At 37.5% G+C, this 13,082-nt stretch overlaps 2 protein-coding genes across 5 annotated transcripts in view; one reads left to right on the top strand and one right to left on the bottom strand.

Moving 5' to 3' along the window:
• The window catches only part of LOC139142701 (protein downstream neighbor of son homolog), a 116,675-nt gene that overhangs the window by 22,315 nt on the left and 81,278 nt on the right, over window positions 1-13,082 (bottom strand). For 2 of the 4 annotated variants that reach the window (XM_070712768.1, XM_070712767.1), the window contains exons 3-5: window positions 5,470-6,030; window positions 4,879-4,974; window positions 2,014-2,193 (exon numbers count right to left, since the gene is read on the bottom strand). In XM_070712768.1, the coding sequence (XP_070568869.1) occupies window positions 2,014-2,193; window positions 4,879-4,974; window positions 5,470-5,763 (570 nt within the window). In that variant the 5' untranslated portion in view covers window positions 5,764-6,030. Of the gene's footprint in view, window positions 1-2,013; window positions 2,194-4,878; window positions 4,975-5,469; window positions 6,031-6,552; window positions 6,812-13,082 lie in introns of those variants that run through there. The other 2 variants (XM_070712766.1, XM_070712765.1) reach the window with 2 other exon arrangements.
• The window catches only part of LOC139142702 (glutathione S-transferase 3, mitochondrial-like), a 43,290-nt gene continuing 37,337 nt past the window's right edge, over window positions 7,130-13,082 (top strand). Inside the window, exon 1 of the mRNA XM_070712769.1 lies at window positions 7,130-7,363. Coding sequence (XP_070568870.1) covers window positions 7,241-7,363 — 123 coding nt within the window. The 5' untranslated portion in view covers window positions 7,130-7,240. The remainder of the gene's footprint in view (window positions 7,364-13,082) is intronic.

The following is a 13,082-nucleotide window of genomic DNA, read 5'->3' as shown; positions in this document are numbered from 1 at the left end:
CCACAATTTATGAGAATGAAAAAATGCACATGTACAAATATGGACAACATTATTATTTCTTCAAAAGAGCAACAGCTACAAATAATAATGATGATGATAATTATTCATCTACCTCTATACCTGTGGTGTTTCAATTTATGATACTAGGATGTACGCGTTAACAATACGGTAAGTTTTCAATCGGGTTTGAACTCACAACACACAGCAGCCAGCCACCTGGCGGAGAAGCCACAGACAGAATCGCTCAGCCAAATCTTAACAAATGTGAAACACTTTTGTTGGTCAATTAGGGCCACATGCCTTGACTTTCAATACTCGATGTACAGGTAGTTTGAAGCCTTTGAACATGTGTAAGAATAAAGCAGATATGAATATCTGCAAAACACGAGCTAAAGTATAAAAATGGATTCAGGAAGCAAACAGGGCTCTCTCACCATCCTAGATTGACTAAGAGGCCATTTTTGATGTTCACTTAAAATCTGAGAGGGGTGGTTGACCTGATAATATAGATCTAGCGGTTTCATTGGCTATTGTACAAATAAAGAGACACCTAAGTGAATAGATTAAAGACAGACCTACATGTAGCCAGTAACAATGACTGAATGTTTCTGTTGTTGTTCTGTACATTTTACATTTCCTAATTTTCATTGTCCACATTCCTGGGGATATCAGTTTCACACACAAGTTTCCTAAAAGAGTTGATTTTCTTTGATTTATTGGTATTATGATAAGAGTAAAAAGGCTCCACTGCACTGACCATTATTAGTGAGCTGCAGTGACAGGCAAAAATTTGAATAAATAAAATGTGGTGTTCCACCTTTTGCTTTAATTTGGCTTTTCTCTCACCCTTGCCCATACATAAACTGTAATTGTTGGCACGTCCCCCTTTATTCCTTCTGTAAATTTCTGTATAATTTGGTGCAGTGTCTGATATCAATAATTGAATCTAATAACTTTGGGTGACATTGATGCTATTTGAAACATCACTTATTAAATATATATGCAAACAACATAAAATAATCTGACATGATTTCATAATTTCTTTCAATAAAAATTACATCTCATGTCCCTAAATTACACAGTGAACAAAGACTTGTCAAAAACCTATGAATTTATATGTGAAATTATTCCTCTGAAGTATGATTTCTCCACTTTGCTGGTTGAATTTTTGTTCTGTGCGCTCAGCTGATGTGCTGGATGTATATCTAGTCTGCACACAAACCGGTAATGGACTGCAGAAAGCCTACTGAGGACAATATTTTTCTCAACTGTACATCTTTGACTTTTAAAAGATGTGCAATGATGAGGTAATCCACAAAATGCCAAATTCTTGTCCTCAGTCATCGTATGCTCTAGTATTATTGTCCATAACTATACACATTCAGCAGTAGTTATGCTGTATTTTGTGAATAATATAGGGTTTTCACAAAATACGGCCCTGTATGGACGAGGGCTCAGTGAGTGACGTATTGGACGAGCCGAAGGCGAGTCCAATACGTCACTCACTGAGCCCGAGTCCATACAGGGCCGTATTTTGTGTATAACCCTATTATTATACACCTCCCTCCATTAATCGTCCGTATAAACTAATTCTATGGTAAATTTTGAGGGATGCGGCACGCGCGATATGAGTGGAACGCACGTGATTGTTGAAATAAAATTGCTACGTCAAAGGTCAAACAGGCGCGTCGCCCGTCTCCCGTATTCGGGACTCCGCGTACTATACAAAATACGGAAAGTTATTGGAAGGTCAAACTCCCATCGGTTACGGCAGTAGGTGTATAATAATCTCATTTATCATTATGACTACATACAAATTGGCAACAACAAATACATAAAACAATGACAAGAACAAAATGTACCACAATAGTCACACAGCTGAATACAATATTTGTTTCTTGAATCAATGCATGCACATTTATCACACACACTCACACCCTCTTCTAATCTCAGCACTATTTTTCTGTCACTTTATTTTATTTCCTGGATCCCCTTGTAAGGATTTACACTCACTTGTCCACCTGCAAACTTTTCATGGGCCTGGCACCGTACAAATGCCTTCATTCCAGCAGATTCTTCTGTAGACTTCAAATTCATACACCAATTAAAAGACTCGGCTGACAGAAATCTGAGTCTCGTTTTGATGCTCCAATCAATGGGACATACAGGGTTACTTTTGACGTTATTCTGATCCTGAAATAGAAAGGAAGAGATTTAGTTGACATTGTATCTGAATTTTTTTCCACAACCATAGCTTTGCAGTAACCCATATATCAACGGAGAGAGTGGGCCTGTTTTATAGGGAATCTGGAGTGACAGGTTATCATTGATTGCCTCCTTCACAACTCAATACTGGTCCTCCAGAAAACTGAATTACTATTTGCAATTTTAGAGGTAATACCAGACAATTTTAAACCACGTATTATTATTAACCCTTTTAGCACCTAAGTCAATTTTTGTTGCTTTCATAAATGTAAGCCACACAATTGTTTTCAGATTTTTTCCAAAATATTGATCAAAAATAATAGGCAATGAAAATTGATATCCATGGTCCAAATTGGCAAAACAATCACAAAAAAATTATGAAAACTTTTAAAATTTTGAACTAAAATTTTTGTGAGAAAATTTACAGCACTCAAAGGGTTAAAGGTGAACAAACTTTTCATCATGAGATTTAATGACCCTGGAACAGCATGTGGTTGCCCAATCATGTCATTGTTCCCTGGAATGTATGGTGTGACCTACCCTCTGAGTCAGACAAATTTGGCATACATTGTACATTGTACATTTGTACTTCTCTATCCAAAACACCTGTATATCTATTATTACATGCCTCGCATATCGAATTTTACACATTCGTAGGATTTGATGATAACTTCTTGATGATGTTGACGGCCAAATAGTCATCATTTGACTGAAAGTGAACCTAAACTATTTAAACCTTGACAACTTTTGGATTCAAAAATGATAAAATTACATGTTTTACACAAGAAATACTGTTTTTACAAAATTATGTGTAAAAAGAATTGATGAACTACGTACCGGTAACAGTGATTTAAAAAATATAACAATGAGTCGTTCGATAATGATAACCATTCTATTTTTTCAACAGATTAACCCGTAGTCTAACATGGAAACATTCCAAAAGCATATAATTGTCAACAAATTTGGAGAGAAAATTATGTAAGAGAGGCATGTAATAAAGACATAACCCCAACATGGGACTATGTAGCCTTGAGGCAGGAGACCATTGGCCCTCCTTACGTCGGGCAATTGATCACTTATTCTCAGGCAGATAGTCCCATGTTTGGGCTATAATTACAACATTTGTGAACCATTGATTATTCATGTTGCTTAGCCCTAATTGTGCTGGCTTCTTCTGTCATGTTGGCTGTGTAGCGCCAGCCCATAGGGCTATATTATTCTTGACAACTGAAAGCCCAGAAATTACTCAATGCATATCTGCGGTACTTGGCGCAATAACAGTCACACAGGCAGCGAACCTCTCGTATCTCATGGAAATTTCACTATAGTCTTGCTTCCTGGTCAAACACAAATCCATCTATGCTATCAAATGGCTAACAGTGTATACTTTAATAGACTAACAGAACGACGGTTTAATGTGTAACAACTGTCGAGATCTCAGCAACAAGATGCAAGATTCCAGCAGATTCAAGAAAAGGTATTACTCAAAGTCATTTCGCCTTTTTTTTTCACTGCCCGCGTGACTGTTACTGCACCCAGCAGATCTGCTGTGCAAAATTTTTGCGTTTTCAATAGTCAGGAATTCTAGCCGTACAGGCCAGTGCTACACAGCCAACATGACAGACAAAGCTAATGCACGGCCAAAGGCTACAATTATTACAGCTAATTCTTAGGGATACACTGTTAGGTCTTGGACAATAATGTGGAATTTGAGTATGTCCTGTAAAGATTGAATTTTGACTTATTTATATGAGAGCATATTATGCTTTAATAGGCAAAACTGAAGAATGGTGGGACACACTAAGTCATATTTGAATTCAATATTAACCCTTTGAGTGTTGCAATTGTTCTCACCAAAATATTAGTGCAACATTTTTACCAATTTTTATGAATTTTTCTGTAATTTTTTGATAATTTTGGACCAAATGGACATCACATTTCATCGGCTACAGTTTGTCATCAAAATTTTGACAAAAATGTGAAAAAAGTTGACTGGAGTATATTTTCTAAAGGTGTCAAAAATTGACTTTGGCGCTCACAGGGTTAATAATATTACAGGGGTACCATGTACTTGTAACTGTTTCCAATTTGTGATTTCTAGATAACTCAGTTTTGTTTCAAATTATGGATGCACTCTAGAACTTTGGCAAAGTTACAATCTTAGTTTAGTTTGAAGAAAAGTGGCACCAAACTATTGTAACTGTCAGAAAAGCTTTAAAATCATTAAAAATCAGTTATTTTCTGTATTAGATAAATACATTTATTGCACAAGTTTCTCCTTGGCTGCAAGTATCTCACACTTTGAGTTAAGAATTATGAGGCAGTTTCTTTTGGTTCACCTGAAGAGCACTGGGCAAAATTCTTCCCAATAGACTTTACTTAAGTGGTCTTCTTTTTGTTATTTATAATAGAGAGCCCCCTAAGATTACGTTGACTTGTAAAATTGTTCTTATATGGGCCCAGTTTCCTTAAGTCCTACCTTTCTAACAATAGTGAAAGTGCAAAACAAATTCTATGACACGTAGTAATGAGTTTTTATCTTTAATGTTGGAGTCATACTTTAATACAGGGAAACAGCAAGGGAAGGATGTGTGTAAAAAGTGACTATATTTTCCTGTAATGTCCCTGATCAATTACAATCACCAGGAAAGGTAAATGACCGGAAGCTCTTACTGTGATTTCCTTCTGATCCTCCACATCGGAACACTTTACTTCAATTTCCTGAGGTGATCCAAATACCTCCTCAAAGGATGCTTCACTTTTTGTGTCCTGAATGGAGAGAATTAGCCAAATTTAGCACAGTTCTTGGTAAATCCAAGCCCAGGAAAATCATGATTTGCATCTGTATAAGTAGAACATTTGATATGCAAATATGTTGTTTGTTCATTTCACTTTCAAACTGAATACTGAGAAAGGAGTAACGTTTCTCAAATTTCATTTTCACTTTCTGTACATTGTATTTCCTTCCATAAATTAATTCTTAAGAAGTAACACACACATTGTATAACAAAGACAACAATGTGTTGGAAAGGGTGTGTGGATTTGTGGGTTGAGGATGTTTGGCACATCAGAGAATGGCATTTCTTACCGTACATACTTCTGTTGAGTTCAAAACGGATACACAGCGTTGCTTGAACTCTGTGTACAGCACTGGTAGTCATCTACCAATTCTCCCAGAGTAATTTGGTGTACCATATTGATTATGAAATGATTATGGTGAAGGTAATATCACACATACATACACACACAAATCAAAAACCGTACCTTAAATAGAGGAAGATCTAAAGATTTGAGAAATTCACCAGTACTATCACTGTCAGATGCCGACAGATAAGACCTTTTTCTTGGTGATGTTCTGCAACCAAACGGATTCTTCCTCTTCCCAAATCCCTTTTTCTTCCTGTTAGTGTTACTGGGTTCCCCCTTTCCTGAATTTTCCATGGAAGCACCAGGGTTCTGGTTCTGTGTCCCTACGCTTTTCTTTTTCCGTCTCATTTTCATCACGTCTGATGGTCTCTTCCATTTTGCTCTTGGTGAACATTTTGGACTGTCTGCCATGTTATTTGTTCTCCTTGTTTGGCGGTCAAAAACTATATCTTTTGATCACTCATTCAGTATTTGTTACTGTTTCACAAGAGATAGCCAATATTATTGTATTTTTTTGTTTCAAGTCAAATGTACATCTTTCTGAGTTTCTGTTTAAACTGTTGAATATCTAGAATACAAGCATGTTCTTTATAGGATCAGATGTACCACAATTCTACTCCCTTTTATGCTCAGATAACTGGCATTTTTCCTGTAGGCGTGTATTTCCTGAGACTTCACCTGCATTTAAAGAAAAGAATTTAAGATGCAGTGAATCAATACAGATTCAGTAGAGGCATTGTTCTGAATGGATTAAGGGTGAGATGGATTTTGAAAGAACAACTGAGTAGTTGTGGTATGATCGAGAACTCAAAATTTGTTACATAAGAAAATGGAGAGTGTCTAGACAAGTTGTTGATCTTCAGTGATTTTCTTAACTTTGGACAATTTTTCTTCACAATATCCCATTCTGGCATTCATACATAGCGTGTGCTAACTTTCATTTAACAGATTTATCACAAACTATATCAGTTTTCATGGTTCTGATACTAGCAGAGTGGAAGTATAAGGGTATTTTGTGATTGAAATATCTGGCTCAGAAGGCTGTTCTTGCATTTGCCAATATACAGCTCGTACTTGTCAGATTTGTCTAATACTGGCTCAGTCAATAGACCCTCGAGGGTCTATGCTCAGTCAAGGGATCTACAGAACAGAACAGAAATCCCCGGAAGTGAGAAGTAGCAGCGACGACTTTTGTCTAACCTTCAAAGACCTGCACGTGTTCCGAATATGTTTCACCAAATCTACATGATCCTTAGCGTCAAACAAATGTCTGAAGTTCGTCTCACATTGTGTGAAATTAATCGGAGCGAAATCGCCAAAATATTCACCTTGCCGCGCTGCCACCTTTCAAATTTGAAACCAAAGGAATAATGGCCGTTGATGGCGCTATACAGAGGTTGGCATTCATAGAAATCCAAGAAATGTGCAGCAGAAGAGAGGTTATTTTATTTCCAATGATTGCAACGTAATCCCATCTCGAAGAACACTGTAAAGTTACAATTTATCTGAGTAGATTACACGCCAAACAACAACAAACAAGTATTTTGTGGCGCGCCATCCTACGGTGTTAAAGTGAGACAAACATACTCAGCATACTTATTCGAAAAGTTAGGAGTTTAAAAACTAATAGTTTTTCTATCCGGAAAAGCAAACGTCGGCGTCAACTCGCTTGTGTGTTTTCATAAATAAATTAAATCGACATTTCATACTAAAGATCGTATAAGGGAAGCTGACAAAATGCTGTTGATTTTGAAAAGGTATCACGAAAACTGGTGTTGTAATAGAAATTTATCCGACCTTTGACCCGTGAGTCTGCAACACAGAAACCTTCGAGGGACCAGTACGGTGTTCACAAGTTTTGCGATTGCGTGCTCTCATAAATTTGAAGATGGCAACAATTACTATCCATCCAGAGTTTGGTTATGTGATATTTACTCTCATAGCGAGCTGGGTTATGCTTATGTACTTGGGCATTAACGTCGGAAAGGCAAGAAAAAAGTATGAAGTCAAGGTAAGCTAGGCTGGCTGTGGTGTGCATTGCGAACGTTGCACCATGCACTTAGAACCCACTACTACACTACTACCTGATAACAACGCTGCCGTGCGAATTCAATAAAAAATCCTCGTCATTAGGACTGGCCAGAGGGGGATATCGCATGGAAACATACTATTTCACTATTAAAAAGTCGCATAAACAACTTTATGCGAACATATTCTCTCCGCCTTGACCCAAACTCCCTAGCTCGCCGACTTTTTTTGATTGACAAGATTTGCTGCAGCAGTACCTCAAGGCTCAATCGATGTTTGCAGCGCCCTGGCGTGGCTGTATACTACAACCGTTTATCATACACGAATACGATGCACCGTGAAGAATTCAACAACAACGACCTAGACACGGCAGAGGGATCGTGATGACCTAGCACAAAATGAGCCGTCAAGATAAAAGACGTACATGTATTGATGTGATAATGTTGACGTAATGTTAGCGACTTGGCTTGCACGTTGATTGTTGGAATATTCTTTTCTCCAATGTCATAGCAACTTTTTTGTAGCCCAGCGAACAAATGTCAATGATAACGCCCACTCATGAGGCACTCCCACATTTACAGACTTCTTGTAACAGTAACAGTATTGTATTTCACAAATAAAACATATATGGCAAACAAATGTCAATGAGAGAACTGTGGGATTGTAATTTCTAGCATGAAACATTCAACAAGGTGCAATGTTGGTAGGCATGAAAATGATGTACATTTGCACTTCACTAAACAGGGAGGGCATCATAAGTTCATATGCCAATGGGTTGGAGGCCCGAGTGCAGCCAAAGTTGTGCAATCAATTGTGAGTTCAAGACTCTAGCATGGTGTTCTGCTCTTCAGTGAGACACTTTACTCCACGTTTAACAATTTGATAGTTTGTCATGGGTACTTCATCCTGTAAATGTTGAAATAAATGAATAAATTAATTCAGAATGCAAAAGAACTCATGCAGGATTTGTTTCTCATGATGATGACAGACATGTAGTGTCGTATGTCAAATACAATCAGTTTTGAAAAATTATTAACCCAAATAGTTAATACAATAGAAAATGTCTTGTGTGTATAATTAGGCCAGTCATTTTTGTTCACTGAACGAAAATCCCCAAATTACTGTGACATGTAATAACAGGATGTGTCCCTGATTCAAATAATCTGTCCGAAAATGAATCATGGAGTTGAGCGTGTTCCACTTGTCAAGTGTATAATTTTTAAAGCATACATTAGTTTTCTTTTTTTACATGTAAGCTATTGCTTGACCAACAACAATCCAAACAACCACTCAGTTTTTCATTTGTTTTTTTTAGAGAGATAAAAATAGGGTGAAAAATAAATATACCAAACAATAGATTCTACAAAAACAAAACAACAAACAGGGAAGTAGAAAGTCTTGGTTACAAGTGGTAAAAATAAAAGCATTTATAGGCAGTAATTTGCATGTGAGCCCATGAAGTTTTTTTGCTCACATTTAGTATATGCATATATACCAAAGAGAGCTTATATGGTGAGTCAGTGGCATCTGTATCTCCTGTATGTACGTATGTTATTATGTGCAGATGTACATATATGTCCGTTCACATTAAAAACTCCAAAACCGTAGCACCTACTGTCTTAATATTTAATGTACAGGTACACCCAGGGGTGGAGATGTGAATTTGTTCAAATGAACATGTCAGTGTCAAAATTATGCGAATTACAGGTAATGTAGGTAAAAAAAGAAAAAATCCAGCAAATTTTTAAAACTCTGTAACCACAGGTCAACTTTGGTTGAAACTTGGTGTGCAGAGTCTTTATGGTTACTTTAGTTACATTTGTTCAAATTGTGGTGAAATTTTTATAGTTATATTTTAGGGGCAATTTTTCCCATTTTGGTTGAAAAATCTTGTCTGAAACTGCTTGTTCCATTGATTTGAAACTTGTGCATGATCCTAGGGTGGGCCTTTGTTAGATTTGTTCAAATTGTGATGAAATTTTCATTTTGGTGCAATTTTCACGTTTTTGGTCAAAAAATCATTTCTGTGAAACCGCAAAAACACGCTTGTTTTCTCTTTTTTTTCCCTGTCATTTGACTATTGTTTGCCATGTATTACTTAGAGGTTATTACCCAATATCGTCTGTTCCAACTTCCTGTGTCGTATCAGCATGAGTGCCATTTGTGCTGCGTCAGACACTCGACTTCGTCTTGTGTCTGACGCAGCACAAATGATACGAATGCTGATACGACACAAGGATCAGGTGATATTGGGTAATAACTGATTTATCATATACCCATGCCCATAATTTTACTAATAGTACGAAAAACCTTAAATTTTGAGGCTTTACTTAATTACGCCTTGCGCATAAATATCGGAATATTTCTGTGAACAGACTTCATTCATAAAGTATACGACGAAGTAAACATCACGCACGACATCGCTGCAAGTTATCTAAATCTCAATGAACCCCAAGAAAAAAGACACTGGGATACAAAAATCGTCATACAGGAGGAACTTTTAAGGTGCAATATGCTGTTACACAATTGTAACCGATAAAAATCTGTCCTCAGCTTTAAGTCTATCCTGATTTCGATCGTGCTCGATCGTCGTACGACACGGAGCTTGCGCAGAGGGGACTGCCACTTTGTTTGTTTTCCTGGAGAGTTGCCATGTCAACAGTTGTAACGCATGCGACATCACTGTCATGCCACGTGCTCACTACCTGTTCGGGGGTAGATCGTGCACAGTGCCGGCCCTGTGCAAACAGCAGAATGTTTACTACAGCTTGGCCAAAAATACGAGAACTTTAACAGGAAAACCATGGGAAAACATTTACAAGACTCAACATATTATTTCCGCATTTGGCAACCGGAAATACCCGTGTTCCTCGAAGCCCTTCAATTTTTTACGTCGGCAACATCGCTTCGCAGGCCGAGAGCAGCAGCCATTTTGTTTGTTTACGTCATTTACCAACAAACTGCTAATGTAGTTCGGGAAAACACCAAAACCGATGACGTTTATCGTGCATATACCCACGTTTACCGTGAAATATCAGGGCTGATATTTTACGGTGAACGTCACTAGGATGAAGTAATATGGGCATGGGTACATGATAATAGAAGAAGTTAGCAATTGTGATCAACAGTGGGTCATGGGTCAAGTTTGTCGCCAGACCGGTACATTGTGGGACCGGATTCTCTTATATCCGTGTATGTCAACGCGTAGACCATCTTCCTTATGGATGCAACAGCATCTCCCGTGTCCTGTTTTTTCTTGCCGATCATGGTCTTGAGTGTAATTTTTGTGAGACATTGTGCTTGTTGCTGGCCTAAATATATACAATTTTGATAATTTTAGTGATGTTTTATTGCTGTACTGTACATAGCATTGTGTACAACCAACATGGCCGTGCCCAATCAAACCCCATTTGTTCACCGTGACTCATGCAGTAAGTTAACTCAGCACAAACTTACATGAGTTTATAATTAGAAATACACCACTGAAGTTCGTTTCCCATCTTAATATTTTACTATTGCATGATCTTGAGTCTTACAAAGGCCTTTACAAAGTGAGGGACCACTCCCATCTCACTCCGATTGAAGTTGAGAAGACTTATGTTTATAAAAATATTTATTTATCTGGCTTACCATATTGAACCGAATGCGAGCCAAGTGTCAATGCCCTGTAGTGTTACAGTCTGGGCATTTGTTGACACAAGCGTTCTACGTAAGCAAATGATTGACAAGGGCTTCAAACTTCAAAAGCGAACTGTTTATCACAAGAGAAAATTTTGATTTGAAGCTGATAGTTATCTAAACTTGATAAGGGGAGTTTTCTTGTCTCGGTATGATTAGAAATGAGCGTGGGGCATGCAGAAAATTATCAGAAAATTAGGCCCAACCCTGACATACAATGCAGTTGCTGTTGTGTCACGTGCATGCATGGTTTTCAGTCTGACTAAATAAAGTTGATAATTTACCCAGTTTGAAAAACAAGAGTCAAAAGTTACCACATGGAACGTTCTTGAAATAAAACATCAATTATGAGTAAATGAAAAAACGGCATGTAATTCAATGATTGTGACACGATTCCAACACAAATTCCAGGGAAACTCTGCCTACCTTTCATGCATATTTATAAGTCTTATGTCATTATGAATTATTTAAAACAACCCAAACCCTCCAAGATTCACAAGTCTGTTGGCCATGGCGTTCACCCCAAGATCTACGCAACAGTCTACCACTTAGTGCGACAGTCTGCTGAAGTTTAATCCTTCAATTTATTCTGTTTTGATGTTTAACCCTTTGAGCGCCAAAATCTATTTGTGTCCCCTTAATAGGGCCGTTCACAGTTTACGTCACTGTTCTCTCATTAATATGCAAAAATAAATATTTGTCCGCATTTTTAGATTACGCTTTTGAAAATTACGCATGCAAGAACGACGAAAATACATCTCAGTGGGCGACTGCTAGTGTAACAGTGAATACTAAAAAACATATTCACGACTCAGAGTACAAGCTGCAAAAACAGCCACGCATGCAACATTGATAAAATTTGTCCGCATTTCAAGCTGCGTGTCCGATGTCGCGCGCGTACAGCTATATTTAGTAACAAACCTGTAACCGTGAACAAGGCTATAAAATAAACCCCAGCCAACTTTTCCCAGATTTTTGCCAAACTTTTAGTTTTGAGAACAAACTGTAGCCAATGAAATGCGATGTCCATTTGGTCCAAAATTATCAAAAAAATTACAGGAAAATTCATAAAAAGTGGTGAAATGTTGAACTAAAATTTTGGTGGGAAAAATACTACAGCTCTCAAAGGGTTAATATGCCCACAGACTTGGAGCAAGTCTAGGTAATAATATGGGTAAAAAACAGCAAATTTTAAAACTTTTTTATAACCTTTCCTAAAGGAAACTTTAAACCAGTGTCTGTGTTACTAGGATATCAGTTTCTCTGTTGTTGCGATGAGAGAGTACTTGAAACAACCAAGAAAGAATTCAGAGTCAGCCATTCTCTCTATGTACATTAGGTACCGTAATTAGGGGCAATTTGTACACCATTTATCAAATTGAAGAGGGGAAAACTTTAATTCATGGTAATGATAAATTGGGGAGCGGAATGTTCCAAACGTCTGCAAAATATACTTTACTGATAAAGCAGTTGCAATGGATAGCCTCTTAAAAGGGATTGAGTTTCCCTGGCTGTGGTCTTTTTCCAAAGATGTTGTCTATATAACTCTACAGTGTTGACAGTAACATGCACTTTCTAAGTCTACTGTTCATAAAAACCCAAGTAAAGTGTCCCAGGAAGCTGCCAAACACCATTTATTCTTTCAGTTGTCACAGATACCGATGATCAACACCGACAGGGTACACCTTTTGTACACCGTGGGTAGGAGGCCCAAACTGTCTTTTGTCACCACAATGTCAGTCTGTCTGTCTGTCTGTCTGCCTGTGTCTGACTGTCCATAGGTGGATTTTGTTCCAGCCATAACTTAAAAATCGTTTGTCAGAATTTCATGTAATTTGGTACACAACATGCCTTGGAAAAATCTAGATCTGATAATGTTATGGTGAATACAGTCTGCATATTATCGTAGTAATTAACAGTCATTTGCATAATCAATGAATTTATGCATTACGCTATATCTTAAGAATTGCAGACCCAAATTTGATGAAACTATGCTTGTACTCAAACTGTTTCATGGTCTGAGT

Source organism: Ptychodera flava, chromosome 10 (genome assembly GCF_041260155.1).
Source record: "Ptychodera flava strain L36383 chromosome 10, AS_Pfla_20210202, whole genome shotgun sequence".
Lineage (NCBI taxonomy): Eukaryota > Metazoa > Hemichordata > Enteropneusta > Ptychoderidae > Ptychodera > Ptychodera flava.
The sequence above is the reverse complement of the archived record's forward strand: the minus strand, read 5'-3'. Positions and strand labels throughout refer to the sequence as shown.